This window comes from Silene latifolia, chromosome 3 (assembly GCF_048544455.1).
Source record: "Silene latifolia isolate original U9 population chromosome 3, ASM4854445v1, whole genome shotgun sequence".
NCBI lineage: Eukaryota > Viridiplantae > Streptophyta > Magnoliopsida > Caryophyllales > Caryophyllaceae > Silene > Silene latifolia.
The window spans coordinates 131,168,443-131,194,597 of NC_133528.1; the positions used below are offsets into that span (position 1 = coordinate 131,168,443).

General features: G+C 39.7%; 2 protein-coding genes and 1 non-coding gene across 3 annotated transcripts; 1 reads left to right on the forward strand and 2 right to left on the reverse strand.

Moving 5' to 3' along the window:
• Nucleotides 1-1,238: 1,238 nt before the first annotated feature.
• Nucleotides 1,239-2,233, reverse strand: LOC141649700 (uncharacterized). The gene is made up of 3 exons (XM_074458383.1): nucleotides 2,185-2,233; nucleotides 1,467-2,050; nucleotides 1,239-1,406 (listed from the first exon to the last, which is right to left on the reverse strand). Exons 1-3 carry the CDS (start codon nucleotides 2,231-2,233, stop codon nucleotides 1,239-1,241), a joined length of 801 nt encoding a protein of 266 aa, XP_074314484.1.
• Nucleotides 2,234-6,977: 4,744 nt separating this feature from the next.
• On the reverse strand, nucleotides 6,978-7,086 carry LOC141650738 (small nucleolar RNA R71). The gene has a single exon (XR_012546755.1). It is a non-coding gene; the product is annotated as a small nucleolar RNA R71 (small nucleolar RNA).
• Nucleotides 7,087-18,884: 11,798 nt separating this feature from the next.
• Nucleotides 18,885-19,521, forward strand: LOC141649701 (uncharacterized). The gene is made up of 2 exons (XM_074458384.1): nucleotides 18,885-18,948; nucleotides 19,007-19,521. The coding sequence occupies exons 1-2, from the start codon at nucleotides 18,885-18,887 to the stop codon at nucleotides 19,519-19,521; spliced, it is 579 nt and encodes a 192-aa protein (XP_074314485.1).
• The last annotated feature ends 6,634 nt before the right edge of the window (nucleotides 19,522-26,155 follow it).

Consider the following 26,155-nt stretch of genomic DNA (forward strand, 5'->3'; position numbering starts at 1 on the left):
CTTTGCTCATGTTTAATCCAGAAGACTTAGAAAAGGTAGAAAATGTTTCCAAGTATAATCATAATAGACTTCACCTAACCTTTGCAAAAGAGCAATAGATCATCTGCAAACATCAGATGAGTAAGTTTCAGAGGTTTGCATAAGTGTTGGAACTTAAAATCTGGATCTCCTACAGTATAAGCTAGTAGCCTGGACAAGTATTCCATAAAGATTGTAAAAAGCAATGGAGAGATGGGATCCCCCCCGTCTCAGACCTCTCTTTCCTTTAAAAAAACCAAACATGTTCCCATTTAGATTAATAGAATAGCTGGCAGTAGTGATACACTGAAGAATCTAAAGCCTAAATTGAACTGGAAACTTCAAAGCTTTCAACATGTGCTCCAGAAAATCCCATTCTATAGTGTCATATGCTTTCTGTAAGTCCATCTTAAATAAGCATCTAGGGGAAATAGATCTTCTACTATAGAGTTTGATTAGATCCTGGCAAATAAGAATATTTTCCATGATGCTCCTGTTCTGAATGAACCCTCCTTGATTATTAGAGATCAAATCAGGCAGGACATTAGATAACCTATTGCACAGAATTTTTGAGATACACTTGTAGATCACATTACGACGGACAGATGTAGGTCTATCCACTTTAGGTATAAGTGTGATTAGAGTAGCATTTAATTGCTTTAACAGGCAACCAGTATCAAAAAAATCCAGGACAGCATCAGTTAAGTCCGCTCCCAAAATATACCAAGCATCCTTAAAGAATTTGCTTGAAGAACCATCAGGCCCAAGGGCCTTCTCATTTGAAATGTGAAATAAGACCTCCTTAACTTCCTCTCTTGTGACTGGGAGCATTAGATTCTGCCTATGGGTACCATTACAAACCTGACCCTTTGCACCACCCTGTAATTTACCCTGGTAGTATGACTTTGGGAACCTAGAAACATTTGATAATATTCTAGGAAGGCCCCTTGAATACTCTCATCATCAGTGCATAGTCTGTCTTTCTGATCTCTAATCTGGGTTATAAAATTTTTATTCCTCCTAGCTTTTAAAACTCCATGAAAATAAGCAGAATTAATATCACCTTCCTTTAGCTAGTGAGCCTTAGTTTTTTGTCTCAGGAAATTAGTCTTTGCCTCTTGGAGAGATTTATTAGTCTGAATTGCCTCATATTCTTGTCTTATTAAATCTAAATCTCCTGGCCTCTTCACAATCTCCTGGTGGATCTGAAATAACTGACTCTAAGCAATATCTGCATTGTTTTCAATATCAGAGAAATGATCCCTGTTAATCCTCTTGAGCTCTGGCTTAAGAGCCTTCAATTTACTCACAACCTCATACATTTTAGTACCTTCCACCCTTTGAGCCCATACTTTTTGCACACAGTCCAAAAAACCAGGGGCAGAACTCTACATATTAAAATATTTGAATAGTCTATTCCTGGTCCATTGGGTTGCTTTCTCCCTCACCAGACAAGGATTATGATCAAACATTCTTTCAGGAGGAAAATGAGCAAAATAATCTGGTAACTTTCTCATCCAATCCTGATACACCAGAAACCTATCAAGTCTACTATAGACCCTAGTTTCAGGGGGCTGCTTATTACTCCAAGTGTAGTAAGCTCCAGTAGCTTGAATATCAATCATACCATAGACATCTAAACAATTTTGAAAAGGCTCAGACTCAGCTACTGTCACATTACCCCCCAATCTCTTCTGAGCTTGCAAGACATAATTGAAGTCCCCACCAATAGCCCATGGCCCTGTGATGGAACTAGCAATTCTTGATAAATTAGCCCATAGACTCTCTCTTTGAGCCACCCCATTAAAGGCATAAACCAGTGTATGAGCAAACTGGTTATTATTCAGTTTATCTGTAACCATCATATGTATGTATTGGGCATCATATTCCAGAAAAATTATATCAACCACTTGTGGTTTCCACAAAACCCAAACTCTTCCTCCTTTGTGATAAGCATTATTAATTGTTATACTCCAGTCTCTAAACATAACACTGATAACTTTATTCATATTGACAGATTTAACCTTGGTTTCTAATAAACCAAACAGATTAATATTATGAGTATGTAAGAAATTATTTATTTCCTGCTGTTTTTCCTCCTTATCCATCCCCCTCATATTCCAAAAATCTAGACTAATCATGGAATCAGATTGAAGAGGTCAATACCATTCATGTCACTGGACCTCTTTGGAGAACTAGACCTCAGGACCTCCATATATGTAGGAGATGTAGGCAGATGTCTCTGTTGATCTCCTTACCCCTGTTTAGTAAGCTTTATTTGCCTAATTAGAAAAATAGACTGACTCTGCCTTGGCTTATTTTCAGGAGTTATTTCTATCTGATGGTCATGCTGATCAGCCTTTTTTTCAAGAGTTGGTGCTCCACTTTAAGCCTGAACCTGTGAAGTCCCCTTCTTACTGTTTTGAACCACCTGTAGTTGAGGTATTTTCTCATGAACCGGCCTCCATATCTTCTTAGGAGATATTTTTTGGTGCTATTGTTTCTGTGCCCTACAATTATTTGTTGCATGCCCTATCCTTTTACATTTAGCACATAACTCAGGTTTCTATTCATAAAGCACCTCTATCTCAATTAATTTCTGCTTTTCATCAAGAAATTTAATAGACTTAGGAAAAGCTTGCCCTAACTGAAGTTCAACCATGACACGCGCAAAACCAAGTGTTGTTTTTTGTTCAGTTACAACATCACTCTTGACAAAATTGCCTATCAAACCTGGTGTTTCTTTCAAACTTTGCCCCCAAAACTTAAGGGGCAAGTTCTGGAGTCAGATCCAAGCAGGAATAGTTTTAATCTCCTCCCTGGTTAATTCAATTTCAGGTTTCCATTCTTTTATCACCATAGGTTCATTATCAAAGAGGAAGTATCCATTTTGCAATACAGCTTGCTTCATATCATCGGTTTCAAACCTTGCTAGGAATACTCCATTTGGTAAAAAAGAAATTTTGTCAATCTTATACTTACTCTGTATTCTTTTCAGGAATCCCTCAAAGATTGGCCGTGGAGGATTTGCACCCATCACAAAGCCATATACCGCTTAACTCCAGTAAGAAAGTTCCTCATTGACATCAGCATCTGTCAACTGGAGCATGTCAGCAGGGTCCTTCTCTACTACTTCCATCACTTTTCTTCCATGGCGTTGATACCAGATCTCCTCCTCTTCTTCTGCCTCATTCGAATGCAGATCACTATCCTCTACATCCTCCACAACTCCATCAGCAATCTCCAACGCATTGATACCATTGATGTCTTGTAGAGTCCTCTCCTTAACAGACTCCTCCAAATTAGGCCTTTTCATTAAAGTTAACTTTTGCTTCTGAATATTATCTGTAATGTCCTTCCTCCTAGAGATACTATGGCGTGATGATTGATTCTTGCTTGTTGAATTTCGAGCCATAGGGCATAAAAAATTCAAATATCAGTGACGGCACATTCTCTCTCTATTTTCTCTTTCTAGGGTTTTTTCCTCCTCCCCACGACTAGCTTATGTTCTATTTTACGACAACAATTATTATTTATTCACATCTTATAAATTATAAATTATAAATTATATTAATTAAAATGCGGAGTATTACAGTCTTCTCTCCTTAAAAAGAATTCGTCCCGAAGTTCACCACACCTCACTACCCCAACTAAACAATTAAATGATAAAAGACACACTTTATTAAATTACTATTAGTTAAGACCAGCATTAAACGCGGTGTTATAGTTTCTTTGTAGTTTTAGTGCCTATTTTGTAAGTAATAAAGCTTGTCCTTTCATAATGAATGACGGATTCGTCTCACAACTCAAAGATGAGCCTTTTCATGACTATCTTGCCCGTTTCTATTATTTTTGCGATGGTCTCATCTCCCTTGGACATGTCCTTGATGGGGATCACTTGGCTCATTTCGTGCTTGATGGCATGGATTTTGAGACCCGTGAATTGGCTCTAAACTTGAGTAATGGGGGTGTCTACTACATGATCGAGTCGGAACTTTGGAATTTCTTAGATTGCATGGCTAGCCAAAGTCAATTGCGGGAGGTAGCACGCCAATTCAATGTGTGGCGTATCCAAAAGGAGCTGAAAGTGCTTCAGGCTCGTTTGGATCAACTTTCTCAGAAGAAACCGATACCACGTAAGCCTATTTTCTCTCCTTTTGCCTTTTTACCTTCCCAATGTGAGTCTTCTCCCTCTAATGATTTTGAATTATTGGATGACGATGATGATGGTCCGATTTTTTCTATTAAAATTTCCTTAATGTCATTCCAATTGAAAATTTAAAGACTCGTGTTGAAGAAAATGACCTTGTAGTAGATGACACACTAACCATGGGCGATCTTGAGCCCGACCATAGTGAAACGGATAAGGTTTTACTCGAGACATTTGAAACCTTTGAGAATCCTTTCGTGGTGGATATAGTTGACCTTTTTGAGGTTGATGGAGGACTTAGTGATGCACACATAGAAGTTAAGTGGGATGCAATCCCCATTTTTGATGAGTCCTACCACCTTGAGTTTTCATACCACCAATTTTAGACCATTTATGATGATAATTTGTGCACTAACGGTTTATTTTATGGTCTTAAGCATGATGCTCCATCTCTTGCTGACGAGTGGAGTAGTACGGTGGTTCTATTTGAAATCTCTCATGGGCATTTTGATAAGACTTATCCTTTCTTACCTTTGATCTTTGATATTTCATGTTTATATCTTATCAATTGCTTACCTATGCTCGTGTATTTCTCATTCGTAGAGGTGGCAATAATTGACACGACCCGAAAACACGACACAACCCCAACACAAAGTTAGCGGGTTAGGTTTGAGAGGTTGTGACTAATTTAAGTAATTGGGTTGACACGAACACGACACGAAACTTAAATGGGCCGGGTTAGGGTTGAGCTCTTTTGACACGAACCCAACATGAATAACCCCTTTATTTAAAAGTGTCATAATATAGCTAGGTTTAATCAATAATCCAACTAAACAACTTAAAAATAATCATTCTCGTTCATCATTTTTGGGATAATAAGGCTATAAAACTTAGATTATTTATTAGTTTATTGGGTTAAACGGGTTAAATGGGTTAAAAATGACGTGCTACAAGATAAATGGGTTAAACAAGTCTGATACGTGCATATTCTATACACTTTATTTGCGGTTTTGGCACGTATTTCCATGCATATTTGTTAGCTTTAAGCTATTATTTCTCCCGAAACGGTTTACTTTGCATTTTCTATGATTTATTGTAGGAATGAGTGGAAGTAAGCTAAATCAAGCCTGAATCGTCCTCCGGAGGCAACTTTTGGGAAGCTTTGAAGAAGGGAGCTCGGATTTAACCACCTCGGGATGCGCGCCTGGAGTAAAGAGCTGATTTGAAGAGAGAAAGAAGCCACTACACAGCTCAACCAGTCGATCGACCATGCTGCACAGTCGATCGACCAATGAAGTACAGCAGACGCTACTGTTCTGAAGTGACCAGTCGATCGACCATTCTGACCGGTCAATCGACCAGTCTGCGAGCTGATATTGATTTTTCGTTTTAGACTTTTAAAAGCCCAACTTGTAATTAACTTTTGGCATCTTTTTATCAGTAGAACGCAGCAATTATTAGGTTATGCTTTTCATAACTCAAGAACTCAGTTTTTAGATCTAGCTTTAGAAACGGAAATCCTCGAATTCGATTACTTTGTTCATCATTCTAATTAGTAAGTTTTTATGCAATTTCTTTCTTCCTTAATTTCTTGTTATTTCGATTCCTGTTTTACCAATTTAATTTCAGTAATTAAGCTCTTACCTTTTGCCTTTAGTTCAATTTAATCATGTCAAATTTATTCTTTGCTATCAATTTTGCAATAGTTATAGTTTTAAATATGATTAGCTAATTTTATTGATTGGGAACGAGGTGAGCCATGGCGTAAATTAGGATTATTTGGTTAGCATGAATTCTTCCATATCGATCTTGTTGTCTTTTGATAAACCCTTTTACTAGATTGAAAGATTAGTAATTTAAAATTATCACTAGATTTGAATTTCCTTTGAGTGAAAGCTTTGAGAAATTCTTGGGAGTTAGTAGACCGTAAGGTTAATTTGAGCATAGATCGAAAGGCTTGTTCATATCCCCTGAGACCATTTTATTAGACTTTTTCTACCTTATTGACCTGACCTTAGCCATGGTGAACCGAAGTTCCCGATCTTCTTTTTATCTTGTTGAGAAATTTCATTTCCAGTAATTAGTCATTAGAATCAACCAATTTCAAACCCCCCATTAATTGTTACTTTTATAGACTGAAATAAGCAAATAGAATTGATCTTGTCTCTCTGTGGTTCGACCCTTACTATCACTAGCTATAGCTTTAGTTTGGAATTATAAATTTAATTTTGATACAAAACGACGGTATCAAATTTTGGCGCCGTTGCCGGGGAGACGGTGTAATTCTGTTTGCTTTATTTTTAGTTTATTTTTCTTGTCTCAAGGAACTTTGGTTCCTTGAGGCCGTTGCTTACCTTTGCTTCTAGTTTTGCTTTTGCACAGTTAGAAGACAGGGTTTTGAGAGGAAGGCTTGAGTACTCTCAGTTCTGCGAATATGGCTACAATATATGATAATCTTCAGCCAAAGGAACACCATCTTCCAAAGGGGCACCATTTACCCACCCCTACTACGGGTAACTTCGAATTTCGTTCCTCTTATATCGATTTAGTGGAGCGAAATCAGTTTGCTGGTCTACCAGATGAGGATCCCTTGAAGCATATGGAAATTTTCACGGACTCTCATTGTTCCATATACCTATACCAGTTGGGGTGACTCAGGATGAAGTAAAGGGGTTGATGTTCTTATATTCCTTGAAGGATTCGACGCGAGATTGGTACCGCTACCTTGACAGGGTAGCAGCTGGAGTCACGGATTGGACATCTCTAGCATTAGCCTTCTACAAGAAGTACTTCCCGCTTTCAAAGACTGATGCCTTGAGGAGTAAAATTACAAATTTCCAGCAAGAAGCTGATGAGGACTTTTGTGAAGCATGGGGACGTTTCAAAGGTTTGGTCCGAGCTATCCCTCACCATGGCTTCCAGCAGTGGTATCTTTGCAACTTATTCTACAATGCTTTATATGATGATTACAAGGTCATCCTGGATGCAGCTGCGAATGGTAGGTTCCAAAACAATACCGGTTAGAACAGAGGTTGGAACACTATTGAGGAGATGGCGGTCCATAGAGCTGAGTTTGGGAGTTCACGTGGGAATTCACGGAAGCAAAGTGATGAAATGAGTACCGTTGTGACACTCATTACTTCTATTACTGCCCGTCTTGAGAGGCTCGAGGCCTCTGAAGCTTCCAAGGAAAGAGTTGAAATTCCTGTCCATAATTCAGATGAGACCGCGGAGTTGAGAGAAATGGTCCAAACTCTTTTGATTCAAGTGGCGAATATGGAAGCAGCCGGGATTGAGTCCTCAAAGAATTTTGTGAAGTAATTGGAGAATATAGAGGCTAAGCAAGTCGCAAATTCTTCAAACAAATGTGAAGGGCCAATTGAAACGATTAATGCCATTAATCTCATAAGTGGCCTCTCTTATGAAAGTCCCGACAAGCCAAAAGAAGACTCGGGAAATGATGAAGAAGCTAGTTTAAATTCTGGTGCAAAAACGAGCTCAACTGCCAGTACTTCTGGTCGATCGACCAACATTGTCAGTCGATCGACAGGAGCGTCGGATAAAAAAGTTTCTGACCAGAAACTATTTACACCCAGCACAATCAGTCGATCGACCAACATTGTCAGTCGATCGACTGAATCTCTTGACGAAATTAATTCTGAACAGGAACTGTTCACGCCCAGCCATGTTGGTCGATCGACCGAGACCAATGGTCGATCGACTGGGTCTTCAGTACAAGACGCAATTCCGTCAACTAATTTGCAAGATTCTACACTTATTGATGATTTGACGGAGGTTTTAAACTTACGGAAGCAGAAGGTTACTGATCCTACGGCCAGTGTTGCAGTCCCGTATCCGGAGCATTTGAAGACTACTAAGCTGGAGCGTAAGTTTGGTAAGTTTCTGGAGATGGTCCAGAATCTCGAGGTAACGGTTCCTTTCACTGATTTAATTACCCAGGTACCCTCTTACGCTAAATTTATGAAAGACATTTTAAATCGTAAGATAAATTTTCGTGATGATGGTAATGTTGCTTTTGTGGAAGAATGTAATGCTCTTTCGCAAATTAATGTACCACCTAAATTAAAAGACCCGGGTAGTTTTTCAATTCCTTGCACTATAGGTAACCACGAAATTGGAAAGGCCCTTTGTGACTTAGGGGCCAGTGTCAGTGTCATGCCGTATTCTGTTTGCGAAAGGTTAAATATTGGTAGACTTAAGGTGACTGATATTACCGTTCAAATGGCAAATAGATCGACTCAGAGACCTATAGGAGTTCTAGAGGATGTACCCGTTCGAGTGGGTAAGTTTTTTATTCCTGTCGATTTCGTTGTTTTGGACATTGCAGAGGACAGTCAGATACCTATTATTTTAGGTAGACCGTTTTTACATACAGTTGGGGCTGTAATAGATGTCAAACGCGGAACCATCACCTTAGAGGTAGGGGATGACACCATTGAGTTCAGTCTTGCTCACAAGGCGATCACGACGATGATACGTGTTATTCCATTGATATTGTTGAGTGGCTGTTAGTTACAATTGGAGGGAATCCTTAGCCAAGGATCCCTTAGCTGATCTAACTGGTTGGATGAGTGTGCGGGTACTACGGTGGAGAATCTTTGAGGAGCCGGATGCTTTGGTGGCCTCAATGGAGAGATATGAGCTCACAGAGGAAGAAGATGAGATGCTCTTGAGCCTAGCCAACGAGAACTTGGTAAACACTTGCTATACCATTGAAACGGATTCTGTCTATGCTGCAGAGGTAAAAGTGCCAGAGTGTAAGCCACTTCCTCATAATCTTAAGTATGTTTTTCTAGATGATACGGAGCAGTATCCAGCTATTGTTAGCTCTAAGCTTAGTGATGACCCGGTATGCTGCTTTGATGTGTGTGCTTAAGAAAACAGGGGAAGGCTTTAGGTTATTCTTTGGATGACATTAAGGGCATCGGCCACGATGTTTGTATGCACAGGATAGAGATGGAGGACGGCCACAAGCCTTACAGAGATGGGGTCAACGCAAGTTGAACCCGAAGATGCGAGGAAGTTGTTATGGCCGAGGTGATGAAACTACTCGATGCGGGTATTATTTATACGATTGGCAACTCCAAGTGGGTTAGCCCGATTCGGGTAGTCCCGAAGAAAGGAGGGACTGCCGTGGTTAAAAATGAGAAAAATGAATTAATACCAACTCGAGTAGTGACTGGGTGGCGGATGTGCATTGATTATAGACAGTTAAATGCCGCCACCAAGAAAGACCATTTCCCTCTCCCTTTTGTTGACCAAATGACTGAAAGACTGGCCTCTAACAAATTTTTCTGTTTTCTAGACGGATATTCAGGGTTCTTTCAGATTCTTATTAATCCAGATGATCAGAGTAAGACCACTTTTACCTGTCCACAAGGTGTTTTTGCGTACCGTAGAATGCCTTTCGGATTGTGTAACGCCCCTGCTACCTTTCAGAGGTGCATGATGGGGATTTTTTTTGATTAAATGGAGAACATTATGGAGGTATTCATGGATGATTTCTCAGTTTATGGTAGTGACTTTGATCGTTGTTTAGCTAACCTTGATAAAGTCATGCAGCGTTGTATTGATGTTAATCTTGTTCTAAACTGGGAAAAATGTCAGTTTATGGTCAATGAGGGAGTTGTGTTGGGGCATCTGATTTCTGATAAGGGTATACATGTTGACAAAGCAAAAGTGCAGGTGATTGAGCAATTTCCTCCTCCCGTGAATGTTAAAGGAGTGAGGAGTTTCCTTGGTCACGCCGGTTTCTATCGGCGTTTCATTAAGGACTTTTCAAAAATTGCTAAACCACTTACACAATTGCTTCTTAAGGATGCTGTCTTTGAGTTTACTGATGAGTGCCTTTTAGCTTTTAATAGGTTGAAGGAGGCTCTAGTTTCTGCACCAATCATTCAGCCGCCTGATTGGGATCTCTCATTTGAGATCATGTGTGATGCCAGCGATTATGCAGTTGGTGCAGTTTTGGGACAGCGAAAGAATAAAGCTGTGAATGCCATATACTATGCGAGCCGAACTCTAGATGAGGCTCAAGTCAACTATTTTACCACTGAGAAAGAGTTTCTAGCTGTAGTATTTGCCTTAGACAAATTTCGGTCTTATTTGTTAGGTTCTAAGGTTACTGTTTATACTGATCATGCAGCATTGAAGACTCTCTTTCTTAAGAAAGATGCGAAGTCGAGGCTTTTGAGGTGGATACTCCTTTTGTAGGAGTTTGATTTGGAGATCAAAGATAAGAAAGGAGTTGAGCTGAGAATGTGGTGGCTGACCACTTATCTCGTCTGCAGCTGACAGAAAGAGAGGATTCGTTACCTATTAATGATTCTTTTCCTGATGAGAGTCTATTAGCTATTACTACTTCAGGGTCTTATCCGCCTCCGTGGTTTCTTGATTTCTTGACTTTTTTGTGACGGGTAGGATACCACCCGAGCTTTCATGGCAGCAGAAGAAGCGGTTCGCTTATGATGCTAGACAATACTTTTGGGATGATCCTTATGTTTTCAAGGAATGCGCAGACGGTCTCATCCGGAGATGCGTGCCTCAATGGGAGGTGAAGGATATCCTAGAAGCTTGCCACTCTTCTGCTTATGGTGGTCACCATGGTCCATCCCGGACTGTGGCTAAGGTACTCCAATCTGGTTTCTATTGGCCAACTTTGCATGCAGATTGTCGCAATTTTGTTGCTGAGTGCGATGCTTGTCAAAGATTGGGGAATATTTCTAAGAGACACGAGATGCCACAGGTAGGCATTCTTGAGGTTGAGATTTTCGATGTCTGGGGCATTGATTATCAAGGACCCTTTCCGAGCAGTCAAGGTAATAAATATATCCTCGTAGCTGTAGATTATGTGTCCAAATGGGTGGAAGCTATTGCTACTCCCCATTGCGATGCAAAGGCCGTGATTAAACTGTTTAAAAAGATTATTTTCCCTCGTTTTGGTGTCCCTCGGGTTGTCATTAGCGATGGTGGAATGCATTTTAAAGAGAAACAACTTAGTGCTTTATTGACTAAATTTGGTGTCCAACATCGTAGAGGTTTGGGGTATCATCCCCAAACTAGTGGTCAGGTTGAGGTTTCTAACAGAGAATTGAAAGAAGTCTTAGCTAAAGTTGTTTCTAAATCACGGAAAGATTGGAGTCTTAAGTTAGATGATGTCTTATGGGCTTATAGGACCGCGTTTAAAACGCCAATCGGGATGTCACCATACCGATTGATTTATGGTAAGACATGTCATTTGCCTGTTGAGTTAGAGCGTAAGTCTTGGTGGGCTATATGTGATTTGAATTTGGATCCTAACCTCTCTCATGAGAAACGCATGACACAGCTGAATGAGCTAGAGGAATTTAGGCTGCTAGCCTATGACAATGCTAGGATCTACAAGGAGAAAACAAAGCGCTGGCACGATAAGAGAATCATCAAGCGCGAGTTCCATATTGGCGATAAGGTACTTCTTTTTAACGCTCGTATCCGTTTATTTCCTGCTAAGCTGAAATCCAGGTGGACCGGCCCCTATACGGTCACAGCAGTTACTAAATACGGATCAGTTGAATTGGAAACCTCTGCTGGAGAAAGGTTCAAAGTTAATGGCCAATATGTGAAGCATTATCATGGATCAGACGAATTTGTTGGGAAAGTCGAGGTATTATACTTCGACCCGTTATCAGATGATGCAAAGTGAGGTAAAAAGGTCGTGCGGGACCTCTTAAACCAGCGCTAACCGGGAGGCAACCCGGGTTGTAATTAGCAATTTTATTTTGTTTTTTTCATTTAATTCGCATTTTTAATTTTCTTTTATTTATTCTCTTTCTGATTAGCAATTTCTTGGTTCGGAGAATGTGAGCCTTTGATAATTTTTGCAGGAATATAGTTTATGCAAAGGTCGTAAAATTGGAGGAAACGGCAAAGCGCGTAAAATTGGAGGAAACGGCAAAGCAATTTAAGTTGGCAAGCAAATTTTAACGTGAATAAGACTAACTGCCAGTGCAAGAAGTCGATCGACCGTGTTCTTCAGTCGATCGACTGAGGAGAAACAACCAGAAGCTACTGTGTACGGGGTGGTAGTCGATCGACTGGGTCATGTAGTCGATCGACCACCACGCGATGGACAGAGGGGCTGTAAATGGAAGACTGGTCGATCGACCGTGTCAAGTGATCGATCGACCACTCCGCGGGATCAGAACGCGAAATAATAAGGGAAGTTCTATTCTATTTTCATTCATTCTTTCATTTTACACTTAATCAAAAAATTGAAGGATAGAAACCCTTGTTCTTCTTCCCTTTGCGATTTCCTCCTGCAAATCCCCCTTAATCTCGAATTTTCTTGCTTAATCCTTCAAGTTCTCGTCAAAGGTATGTCCTTAATCTTGTTTCCATCCTTCTTATTCGATTTTTATGCAAGTTTCATGCCAAATTTTCGAGCATTGTGTCATTGAGACGGAAAAATCGATTTGGGGAAATCGATTTTAGGGATTGATTTCTTGTCTTTTTTTATGCTTTAATTGCTTGTTCTACCCTTTCCCCCTTGATTTTCGAAACTAATTAGCAACTAGGAGATGTTTTATTCAGTTTTCCCCAAAAATTTCGAAACCCTAATTTGCTTTTTAATTTCTGATTTTGTTCGGGTTTTCTTAAATTGACACTGTTAGGGGATGATTGTTGCTAATTTGATTGTTGTTTGCAGGAACCACAATGACAAAGGGAAAGCAGCAAATGCACGAGGGGCAGTCGAGTCAAGGAGCTGCCAGTCAAGGAGCTGCCAAGCGGCAACGAGGACCGCCGCTAATGATTGAGGACACCACGGATAGTCTTCCTGACTATCCGCAGGTTATCTTTTCTAATTCGACTCAACGCGCCAAGTTTTCTCTTTTTGCTGCAACTATGAAAGTTACCGCCACCCGCTTTTTACACAAACCTACTTTAGAGAAATTAGGTTGTTATGAGTCGGTTGTGTCTCTGCTAAACGGGACAGGTATGACGGGTCTTGTGGACATGGCTGAGTTCACATATTACATTTTGACCCTCGAGTTATTTTCGTCTTATGCTTTTAACTCAGCTGCTTTTGAGGAAAACAAGAATAGTGCCTGCATTTCTTTTCGGCTATTCAATGTCAACTACTCCTTGACATTAGCCGATTTTGCTGGATTTTTGGGTCTTTATTTCGAGGGTAGAACCTCGGATACCGCTGATGTTCACCGGGTCATGTGGTCTTGCATTAGTGACTTTTACGGGCCTAAAAGGACGGGCACTTCCGTCCACTTGCCCCCTCTTCGTTATTTTCTACGGCTAATGGGTAATACCATTTTTGGCCGTAAAGAGTCAAACAATGTAAATGCTATTGAATTGTCAATCTTAGCGGGCTATCTGAACATTGAAAGTCGGGTAGCCCGTATTTATAACATAGCCTATTTGACCGCCGCTCACTTTCAGACTGTAAGTGAGGGCACTTTGACCACTATTGCTTGTGGCGGGTTGGTGACACGTATCGCCAACCGTCGAGTTTAACTTTTCCCTCGAGAGGAGGCCCCCATTGACCCTGACCTGCGCTTCATGGACCTTGCCTACGCGAGGTCTGTGAAGTGGGTCGATAGACATATGCGGTGGAAGATTGATTCTTTCTTCTGCGACCGCATCCCTGTTCTAGGTTACCCTCCTATCCTGCCCCTTACCACTGTTCAGGGGGCAGCTCGGCCGCCCTTGCCTAGTTACAGGCTCCCTATTGTGGAGGCCACTGCTACTGCTAGCACTTCGAGGAGAGCTCGTGCCTCCACTTCACAGGCACCCTCTACCTCCACTACTGCTCCCACCGGTTTTCCGGCTACTTTCCGCCCCCCTACTCCTTTGGTTGTCCCTGCGGTCATGGACCAAAGGGCAATGTCACGTGTGCTAGGTGATTTGTGCAGGAGCTTTGACCAGCACAGGCTAGACACGGCTCTAGCCCTGTACCCAGTCTACGAGGAGTTAGCCCGGACGGGGATGCTCCCACAGGGTGCTTGGACTCACCCTTCCTACTTTGTTCCCCCTGTGGGTGGGTACCCTCCGCCTGCCAGGAGACCCCCTCCTACTACTACTGCTGGTGCCTCCACTTCTAAGAGAGCCACTGCCGCTGCTGCTAAGGCGGACGAGGAGGATAACTCAGGGTCCGGAGAGTCTAGTGGTGAGGAGTACGACAGTGGTGATTAGATGCTGGTGACCTCCGCGTTTTTGGCTGGTTTGGGGAGGTCGTTTTTTGTGAGTTTCCGAACCTCCTTTATTAGTTTCGTTTTTATTTTATTATGCTTTTATTCTTCCCTATTTCTGCTGGTGATTTGCTGCTGAGCACAATGAGGGCATTGTGCGTTTTGGTTTGGAGAGGGTATTTGCATATGTCTTTTGCATCTGCATTTGTTTTTATTGCATTTCAGTCACACGTTTACTGCATTTTAGCTTGCATTTGTGTTATTTCAAAAAAAAAAAAACAAAGAAAAAACTGAAAAAATTCATAAAAATCAAAAATATCACGTTTACTTTTGCATATAGTTGAGTCGGATTGGAGTTATTAATGATGATTTTGCACTATTAGTCAAATATGTCATTCCTTACCTTTTCATAGCTTCTTAGCAAGAATTAAAAGTGATTTCTCACAATAAAAAAAAGAAATGCTAGAGATAGAAAGAGAAACGTCTGAAAAGCTCTCAAAATAAAAAATCCCTGCATAGTTTTCAGCAACCCTAGATTTTCATAATGACGGCGCAAAAATCTCCGAAATCTTTAACAAAAAATCACAAAAATAGTAATAAAAATCGTTTCTCTGCTTTGGATTTTACTGTTTCTGGCACTGCGAATTCGTCTATGCTTAAGCTAGCCTCAAACCCGGTTGAAATTGAACCTCTTGATCTTGATGATCTTATCACAGATGATGAGACGGAGGAATGGATTGTCCAAGAGCGTGGTAAGGGCAAGAAGCTGGCCACCATTGATGAGGAACCTGAAGGTATGTTGCAATTTTCTGAGTCTGAAGTTCAAAAGGAGCTTGCTTTTTGGAAGAACTCTGTTATTTGCTTCATATTAGGGGCTAATCCGGATTGGGATATTATTGAGGAGTTTATCAGGGATGTTTGGGGAGAACATGGAGTTGATAGAATTTCTTTCTTGCCTTCTGGTGTTTTTCTGGTTAAATTTAAGCAGCAGAAGGCACAAGAAGCTGTCTTGAAACAGGGACATTACCTGTTCGAGAACAAACCTTTAATCTTACGACCATGGACTCCTCAGGATACCCTCACAAAGATGGATGTTAGTGTTGTTCCAGTATGGGTTAAACTGCATCAATTACCTCTTAAGTTTTGGGGATAGTGTATCCCTAAATTAAATTGCTGGTTTAATTGGTGATTTTGTTCGATGTGATGGACCTACTGAGGAACGAACAAGGTTAGGAATGGATAGAGTCTTGATTGATGTTCCTTTTGATAAACCTCCTCCACAAGAGGTTAAATTTTTAGATGAGGAAGGGTCTATTGTTAAGGTCAAGGTTGAGTTTGAATGGAATCCTATTCTCTGTAAGACGTGTGGGGGTGTTGGACATATTACCAATGCTCGTCAGAAAGTGAAACCAACTCGTCATACTAAGAAGAAAGTAGTTAAAAAGTGGTTACCTAAGAATGCAGGGGTCAAGGTTCAAGTGACTAAGGTTCCAGTGGTCAAGGCAGCAACTCCTAAGGCTCCTACTCCCCTGGTGAACCCTAGTCCTAGGACTGTGTTTACTCCAGTTTTTCCTTCCACTAAGAAGGGTACCAATGTTAGGACATGGCAAGTGGCTACCCCAGCTAGAGCAGTTATAAGGTTGAGTAGGCAAGAGCTCATTGATCATGGCAGTAGCTCTGCTAAATTTGGCCAATACTCTTTTCTGGAGGCTTTAAACAATGCAACTCCTAAAGTGGGAATAGGGACGAGTACTATGCCCCCTGTGGAGGGGGGGGGGGGGGTCGCAATGATTGGCTTTTGGAATGTAAGGGGATTGAACAGTCCAGCTAAACAGAAGTATATTAAATGGTTTCTTCATCATCACAAAGTTGGATTGTTTGGTCTCCTTGAGACGAAGGTTAAGCCTTCATCTCTAAATGGAATTAGGAATAATATTTGTAGTGGTTGGTGTGTATCTACTAATACGCAGTATCATAAGGGGGGTAGAGTCTGGATTATTTGGAAGCCTAATATGTTTAATATCCAGTTTCTTGAGTATAATGCCCAATTTATTCATACTTTTGTTAAGGACTTGGTTACTGGTTTCTGCTTCAATTTTACCATGGTGTATGCTTTTAATGGTGTGTATGAGAGGAAGGCTTTGTGGAGTAGACTGATTGCTTTGAATGCTCAAATCCAAGGGCCTTGGTTCATAGGGGGTGACTTTAATGTTGTTCTTAAACCTTGTGAAAGGTTGGGAGGAGTCACTACAGAGGAGGAAATGGAGGATTTTCAGGTGTGTCTTGATCAATGCAACATGGTGGATATGCCTGCTATTGGGCCGTTCTTCACTTGGAATAATAAACAGGAAGCTGGTACCAGGGTCTTTAGTAGACTTGATAGAGCCCTTGTTAACCATGAGTGGATTGAGGAGAGGCCTGAGTTCTATGCTCATTTTCATACTGGGGGTTATTTTGACCATACGCCTTGCTTGGTACAACATTCCTCTGATATGGGACACAGGAAAGGGAGCTTTAAATATTTTAACATGTGGAGTGGCTGTGATCTTTTTCTCCCATGTGTTACACAGATATGGGGGACTAGTATTCAGGGGACTCCCATGTTCCAATTCGTGAAAAAACTCAAACTTCTTAAACAACCTTTAAAGCTGCTGAATAGGGAGTTATATGCTGATATTGAGAATAACACCATAAGGGCTTGGAAACAGTTGGAGCATAGTCAGATTCAGCTCAGAAATGACCCCTCTAATGCTGATCTAATAGGCTTGGAAATCAATGCTATTAAGGACTATTCTGAACTGCAGAAGGCTTGTGATTCTTTCCTTTTGCAGAAATCCAAAGCTACATGGGTGTGTAGTGGGGATAGTAATTCAAATATCTTTCACAGTTATATGAAGAGCAGGCAAGTTAGGAATAAGGTCTTAAGGATTGCAAATGAACAGGGCACTTGGCTTAATGATCCTGACAGTATTCAGAGTGCTTTTTTATCTTTTTATCAGGATTTACTGGGAACGACTAAAGCTCTGCAGGATGTGAATGTGCAGGTTGTTCAGAAAGGGCCTGTATGCACTGAGGAGTTATGTGAGGTGTTAGGTATGCCTGTTACTAATGCTGAAATAAGGGAGGCTGTGTTTCAGATTCCAAGCCATAAAGCTCCAGGGCCTGATGGCTTTACTAGTGCCTTTTATAAGGATGCGTGGCCTGTAATTGGAGATGATGTGTGTGCAGTGGTTAAAGATTTTTTTGTCAATGGCAGGCTTCTTAAACAAGTGAATCATACTTTGGTTTCTCTTATTCCTAAAGTGAATTTACCTCAGAATGTTGCACAATTCAGGCCAATTTCGTGTTGCAATGTCATCTATAAAGTAATCTCAAAGCTCCTATGCTCTAGATTGGCCAAGGTCCTTCCTTCTATTATTAGTCCTACTCAAGGTGGGTTTGTTAAGGGCAGGAACATCATAGAGAACATACTAGTGTGTCAAGACATTATCAGGTTGTATAATAGAGCTGTTGTCTCTCCAAGATGCCTTCTTAAAATTGATCTTAAGAAGGCATATGATTCAGTGAACTGGCAGTTCCTTAGCCAGATGCCGGATGCTCTACTTTTCCCTACTCATTTCAAGAAGCTCCTTATGGAATGTGTGACAAGTGCATCCTATTCTCTTGTCCTTAATGGTGATACGTTTGGCTTTTTCCCTGGTAGAAAAGGGCTCAGGCAGGGAGACCCTCTTTCTCCTCTCTTGTTCACCATTGTTATGGAATACCTCACTAGAATTCTTAATTTTACTACTGAGGTCTTGCCATTTAAACATCACTCTCTGTGTAGGAGATTAAAGCTGTCTCATTTAATGTTTGCTGACGATCTCCTTATGTTCTCTAGAGGGGACTCTCAATCTGTGATGCTGCTGTTGAGGTCCTTTGCCTCATTTTCTAGAGCTTCTAGTCTGGAGATGAATAATGATAAGTCTAGTATTTACTTCAATGGGGTACATGGGTCTCTCAAACAGCAGCTTATAGCTAGGTCAGGGTGTGTTGAAGGACATCTTCCCTTTAAATATTTGGGAGTTCCCATTGCAGCTGGTAGGTTGGGGAAGAAAGAATGTAGGATTCTGGTGGAGAAAATTATTGAACGAATCAGAACGTTTGGAGCCAGGAAGGTGTCTTATGCTGGCAGACTCATCTTGGTCAAGTCTGTCCTTACTTCCCTGTTCTCTTATTGGGCTAACATATTCCTGATTCCTAAAGGAGTTTTGAAGCAAATTGATAATATCTGTCGTAATTACTTATGGGATGGCACAAGTGACTATATGAGAGTTCCATTGGTTGGTTGGGATCATGTGTGCATTCCACAGAGTGAGGGTGGTCTGGGTGTTAGGAATAGTGTTCACTGGAATTTGGCTACAATTGGGAAGCTTGTGTGGTGGATTTACAGCAAGCCTGATAGCTTATGGGTGAAGTGGGTACATTAAATTTATATAAAAAATGATACCTGCTCTGATCATGTTCCTAAATGTCACATGAGTGGCAACTGGAAGGCGATATGTAAGACCAGGGATCTGTTTCAGCATGAGTATTCACATGGTACATGGCTTGCTGACCTAAAAGGGTACTCTGTTAAGTCTGGGTATGATTGGATCAGGCTTAAGGAGACAAAAGTGGGGGTGGTCTAAGCTGGTTTGGAATAATGCTGCTGTTCCTAAGCATTGTTTTGTTAACTGGCTTATTATGAGGAATGCACTTAACACTAAAGAGAAGCTACATAGGATTGGAGTTATTTCTGATGACTTGTGCTGCATTTGCCAAGTGAGTTTTGAGACTGTTACTCATCTGTTCCAGCAATGCCCGTATGTTCTGAAGCTACTGGAGTTGGCCTGTGACTGGCTGAAGATTCCAAAACCCCAAGGGAATTCTCTTATCTGGACTGGTAGGAGAAATTGGTCACAGGTGCAGAAGGATATATGCTTAGCAGTCTTTATGGCTGTACATTACATGGTTTGGCAGCAATGTAACTCTGCCAGATTAGAAGGTGTTTTGGTACGACCTACTGTTGTGTTTACTCAATGCAAAAACCTGATGAAAATCAGGCTTAGATGTCAATCAAGTAAGGTTGTAAGAGCTAGTGATAGGGATTGGATCAATTGTATTCTAAACTAAGTTATGATGTATTTTGTATCCTTGGTTTGAGCTTAATGAGATTACTTACATTTCACCAAAAATAAAAGTGATTTCTCAAATTTTGTTATGAAATTCATTTCGGGTAATTAGACTTGACTCATTACTTTTGGCAAACTACTTATACTTTCTGAGATATAGAGCCTATAACTAGTGACATTCATGACCGGTTAATTTAGGATTGAGAGTAGTACTCCCTTCATTTCATGTTTTGCACATGTATGAGTTTTGATTGCTTATTGCCTATACGCATTGGTTTGTGGTCGGTATTGCATGTTTTGAGAATTATTGCATCTTCCCCTTTCTCATTTTACCCCATTAACTCCACTATAAGCCATAACTGCCAGTTGCCCTCAACTACATCCCATACTTATCCTACCATTATGCCAAGCTAGGAAGTAGTAGAGGAGTTTGTCGTATTATAAGCAGTTTTGGTTCGTCTTTGTTGTGTTGGAGTGAGTATTTACGAGAAGTGGAGAAATTGCAGGAGTGTCACCCAAAGGAATGAAAAGAAAGAAATTTTTTTTAAAAAAAAAAAAAAAAAAGACGTTCACCTGGGCAGAGAGCACTGGTTCTGACAGGTGGTCGATCGACTGCCATCACTGGTCGATCGACCACCAGCTCAGAAGTTGAAAAAAAAAGAGAGTGAAAAGAAAAGAAAAAAAAAAGAGAATAATAAGAAATTTGAAAAAAAAAATGATAATTTGGTTGAATTGAGAACACGCCTCATGTGCTTATTCCATGATTTGGAGGTATTTGTTTTGGGATATTGTGTTGCCTAGTCATTAAAGGCATGAATTATATTTTGAGTTGGAGGAACGGGATACGGTTTCTGATGGTTTGATAGGTACTAGCTTGGCTCTTACCTTCACTTTTTCCATAATTGTTTTGCCCTTTCTTTCCCACTTAGCCTCACATATCCAAATCTTGCAATAGTTCGGCATGTAATAGTCTTTGACGGTGGTTATGCGTATGTACGGTAGCTAGAATCATTATTCATACTAGTCAAGCATACATGTTTTGTCGGTCGCAGTCTAGGTGAGAGTGTATTTTCTTCCCTCTCTTTTACATATAATCTTACCATTTGCTTTGCTGAGGGAAGAGTGACCCGGGAGAGTCCGAATTTATGAGTCTTGCAAGGTCGAACGCCCGATTTAATTCCATGATATGCATAAATTTGTTCACTTGATTTGAGCTTTGCGGTAGTTGACTATGTGCATTAAACGGTTTGGCATTGACCTGTAGCTAGCTCTGAGATATATACTCCTTTCCATTTAGTTTTATACGGGTCATAGTGCTTGCTTGGGGACAAGCAAGGTTTGGTTTGGGGAGATTTGATACGTGCATATTCTATACACTTTATTTGCGGTTTTGGCACGTATTTCCATGCATATTTGTTAGCTTTAAGCTATTATTTCTCCCGAAACGGTTTACTTTGCATTTTCTATGATTTATTGTAGGAATGAGTGGAAGTAAGCTAAATCAAGCCTGAATCGTCCTCCGGAGGCAACTTTTGGGAAGCTTTGAAGAAGGGAGCTCGGATTTAACCACCTCGGGATGCGCGCCTGGAGTAAAGAGCTGATTTGAAGAGAGAAAGAAGCCACTACACAGCTCAACCAGTCGATCGACCATGCTGCACAGTCGATCGACCAATGAAGTACAGCAGACGCTAATGTTCTGAAGTGACCAGTCGATCGACCATTCTGACCGGTCAATCGACCAGTCTGCGAGCTGATATTGATTTTTCGTTTTAGACTTTTAAAAGCCCAACTTGTAATTAACTTTTGGCATCTTTTTATCAGTAGAACGCAGCAATTATTAGGTTATGCTTTTCATAACTCAAGAACTCAGTTTTTAGATCTAGCTTTGGAAACGGAAATCCTCGAATTCGATTACTTTGTTCATCATTCTAATTAGTAAGTTTTTATGCAATTTCTTTCTTCCTTAATTTCTTGTTATTTCGATTCCTGTTTTACCAATTTAATTTCAGTAATTAAGCTCTTACCTTTTGCCTTTAGTTCAATTTAATCATGTCAAATTTATTCTTTGCTATCAATTTTGCAATAGTTATAGTTTTAAATATGATTAGCTAATTTTATTGATTGGGAACGAGGTGAGCCATGGCGTAAATTAGGATTATTTGGTTAGCATGAATTCTTTCCATATCGATCTTGTTGTCTTTTGATAAACCCTTTTACTAGATTGAAAGATTAGTAATTTAAAATTATCATTAGATTTGAATTTCCTTTGAGCGAAAGCTTTGAGAAATTCTTGGGAGTTAGTAGACCGTAAGGTTAATTTGAGCATAGATCGAAAGGCTTGTTCATATCCCCTGAGACCGTTTTATTAGACTTTTGCTACCTTATTGACCTGACCTTAGCCATGGTGAACCGAAGTTCCCGATCTTCTTTTTATCTTGTTGAGAAATTTCATTTCCAGTAATTAGTCATTAGAATCAACCAATTTCAAACCCCCCCATTAATTGTTACTTTTATAGACTGAAATAAGCAAATAGAATTGATCTTGTCTCTCTGTGGTTCGACCCTTACTATCACTAGCTATAGCTTTAGTTTGAAATTATAAATTTAATTTTGATACAAAACGACGGTATCAAAGTCGGGTTGGGTTATAGAAAAATTAAATGGGTTGGGTTAGGGTTAAGACAAATGACCTGTCTATGTAATTAGGTCGGGTTAGGGTTGGGGTAGTGATGACCCGTTTAAAGTTGACACGAACACGAACACGACACGACCTGATCTGTTCGCCAGGTCTACTCGTGCGTAGGAATATGATAAACTTCTAAGGGTGTTGATATGCTTTTTAGAGGACAAAGAGTGCTCATTTAGGAAAATTCGTTTTATTTATGCTTTTTAAGACAATTTACGGTTTTTGGACAATTGTAATTTTCATTTGGTTTTGATGTAATAGTTAGGACAATAAGACAATTAGATTGCTTTAGTTTGTAGTAGTTAGTCTTTTGCAGGTACTTTGCTACTTGGATTGGACCTTACCCCATTTTCAAGCTAGCTTGGGAGAGGCTTCTACACTTTAGTATGCTTTCTTTCCTTTATTTCCGCATGTGTCATCTCATCTCCCTTTGTTGGTTTTTGTTTGTCTATCTTTGTGTCACACGTTGAGGACAATGTGTTGTTCTAGCTTGGGGGAGAGATTTAGTGAGTCTAGATATTTAATTGCTTTCATATTTTCAAAAATGCAAAAAATTGAAAAATATTGAAAAGCTTCATAAAAATGTTTGTTGTGTCCACCCTTATGTCTTATGCATAATGTCATTCCTCCTTGCATTTCCTATTGTAGCTTTTTAAGCTAATGAATCACGCTTTTGACGGGTTTTGAATACTTGGGGTTGTCTTGACATAGTGGGTGAGGGATGGATTTTGGACAAAATAGACTTGATCTTGACATTGGTAAACTACATAAATGGTAAGGTAGAGCCTCCAAAAAGGTCGGTGCATCTATACCCGGTCTCATTTAGGTATGTGTAGTTTCTCCTCTTTGTGTGCGTTACATCAAAATGCACAAGTATGGCATTGGTTTCTTATTCTTGGACATGCTACGATAGTTTGCACGTGAACCCTTATTGTTATAATTTCTCACATGCATCACCTATTTTTGAGCCTTTTCTCATTATATGCTACCATATATTTGTTTCTAGCTACATACCAAAATGCCTACCTTGTTGAGCTAGTAACCATCTTAGTGAGTTTAAGGTGCTTTTGTGATGTTGATGATGTTGACGGGATCATTAATTCTCGTTGTGTTGTGAAAGAAAAGTGAGAAAGGAAGAAGAAAAATATGAATTAGAAAAAATGAACCAAAGATAGAAAGATGAAAAGAAATGAAATGAAAAAAGAAATTTTTGATGAAAAAGAAAAAAGAGATGAGATTGATCTTTCATAGTTTATGAAGAAATTGAGTTCGGATGTTCATTTTGTGTTGTAAAAGTTTTAATTTGGGTCATATGCTGCTTTGATTCAATGGGCTATTGCTATAAGATTGGTATTGGGTTATTTAAGCACTCTTTGCTTGTTTGGATGGTTGATTAGCTCGACCTTTAACTCCACATATCCAAACTCGTTTGTCCACTTTTTAACCATTACCCCTAGCCTCTTTTATCTCTTCTCTTGGCTTCTATTTGTGCATTCTTGTTAGCATTGTCTTGTTGATTTGGAATGTTTACCATATTAGATTGCGGGTTCATTCTCTTGAGTCGTACATAGGAGAGTGTTACATTCACATATAATTTGCCTTGTTCATAATATGAGTGTGAGTGAATCCTGAGGAGTCCGATGTCAATAAGATCATGCAAGAGTCGAAATGTCCATGTGAAGTCCTTTATGTTACGCCGTCATATAAATCTCATCCATGTTGTTGCATTTTCCCTATACCCATGTGGTTTCGGGATTTGATTCATTGTACTTTAAAGTTACTTGACGGGAATTGCATTTGGAAGGGATGATTGTTGCTTGTACCCTTGTCCTTGTCATATATTATACTGTGTGCTTGCTTGAGGACAAGCAAGGGTTTAGCTTGGGGGAGTTTGATAAGTCCATTTTATATATACTTTAACTCCCTATTTTAGCTCGGATTATTTGATCATTTGCACTAATGTTAGTGATTTAATTAGCTAACTCCGTGTTCTAGTTGTATTTGCTTGTTTTCATTGTGATTTGTAGGAAATTAAGCTTTTGGTAGCTTTTTCCCGTCAAAGTAGCAAGCACATGAGTTCACGAGGCTAAAAGGACTAAGCATGATCTCGGAAGGGTATTTTGGTAATTTCCAAGCCCGAGTTAAAAGTATGAAGCTTGGGTTGATATTCAAAATGTTCATATGAAATAAAGCCAAAAAGAGAAGTCCAAGTTCATGTGGAGAAGGCCAAGCTTAGGATGCTCTTAGGATGCTCATAGTGCAATTAACCGGAGGATTAAAGGTGGGTTAATAGCTCACATTGGATTCCTCATGCACTTAAAGACGGAATTAAGAGAAAAATCATAAAACATCACGACCCCGATCGGGTGTGGTGTCCCTGATCGGTGTTAGCCCTTTTTACCTTATTTCTGTTACTCCCTTTGGTCCTATATAAAGGGTGTTGTATCCACACACTAACATACACTTTTTCCATATACTTTAGTCTTAGTTTTTAGAATAAAATGTATTTTAGATTAGATTTCCTTTAAACATTCCTTTAGTTGTTACAAACATTTATTTAAGCGTTTCAATTTATATTACAAGTTCATTTACAAGTCATTTCCATTTGTTCTATCTTGTTCTTCATTTCCAAGTTCATTTCCTTTGTTGAGGTAATTCTATTTCTTATATTGTTTTGTTATTTCCTTTGTCATTTCCCTTATTAGTTTAGTTTACATTATGCAAGAGTAGTTTACTTTGTCTAGGAAATAAGGGAAGCCGTGCACAAATAATTTTTGCAATTGTTGAATTTGGATGTTATAGTAATCGATTAAAAGTTTCTATTACATGTTTGCTTTGTTTTGTTAATCTTTGATAGACCTGGCAAAAGTATACCGAACCCGAAAAACCGATCGAAAATACCCGAATCGACACCTGACCGTACATCCGAAAGGTATAACTGAACTTCACCCCGAAACCTGAATTGACCTGAATTGATTCGAAATCGAATCGAATTCGTAATATCCGAAATAGACCCAAGATCGAATGAACCTGACTTGTTTCAACTTGAATTGTTTTAATCCGATCCGATATATACCTGAACCGATTTCAACCCGTACGTTGATGACAGAAACCCAACATTGAAACCCGAAATGACCCGAATGTACCTAGGCGTCACATTTAGGGTGTCTTTTTGTACATGTGTGTCACCCCTTTGACATCAATGAATTAATATTATACCGTAGTTATGCAAAAAAAACATTATTTATTACTTTTTAAAAAAAAATTATTCGTATTATATCCAATCTTTTGAATAAAGACCTAATCCCTTGACATCCGATCCGATTATGACCCGACTCGAATCTCATCTGCTCTGATATTGACCCGACTCGAACCTTATTTGCACTGATATTGACCCAACTCGAAACTGAACCAACCCGAAATATCTACAACCGATTAAAAGTGAAAACTGAATCCAACCTGAATTGAACCGAACTGAAATCGAAAAAAAAAAAGATAAACCGAAAGAACCCGATCCGAAAGAACCCGAACCGAAACTGATCCGATTGACCCGTTTGCCACCTCTAATCTTTGATAAATGATCACTATCTTAGATTAAATTTGTTAATTCACTTTTATAAGTCGAGAGGCACGAAATTGAATTAGACTAAGCATGTTTTAGTAAATGACCTAGTCATAACGAGAGTTCCCTAGGACCCGATCTATGGTTGACAATAAGGCCGAGAGGTGATTGTCTTTAAGCCTAAACAATTAACGATGTTATCAACTCCTATGTTTAATTTGAGCATTTACATAATTTGCATGTAGCCGAGAGGCACGAAATTGAATTAGACTAAGCATGTTTTAGTAAATGACCTAGTCATAACGAGAGTTCGCTAGGACCCGATCTATGGTTGACAATAAGGCCGAGAGGTGGTTGTCTTTAAGCCTAAACAATTAACGATGTTAT

Excerpts from the sequence above, each read along its gene's own strand:
- LOC141649700 (XM_074458383.1), bottom strand. The coding sequence starts at position 2,233 with ATGGAGGTCCTGAGGTCTAGTTCTCCAAAGAGGTCCAGTGACATGAAT. Across the intron at positions 2,051-2,184 it reads GAGGTCCAGTGACATGAATG|AAACCAAGGTTAAATCTGTC; the intron begins GTATTGACCTCT and ends TTGGTTTATTAG. Across the intron at positions 1,407-1,466 it reads TTGATCATAATCCTTGTCTG|AGTTCTGCCCCTGGTTTTTT; the intron begins GTGAGGGAGAAA and ends TTTAATATGTAG.
- LOC141649701 (XM_074458384.1), top strand. The coding sequence starts at position 18,885 with ATGAGTGGCAACTGGAAGGCGATATGTAAGACCAGGGATCTGTTTCAG. Across the intron at positions 18,949-19,006 it reads TCAGCATGAGTATTCACATG|GCTTAAGGAGACAAAAGTGG; the intron begins GTACATGGCTTG and ends TGATTGGATCAG.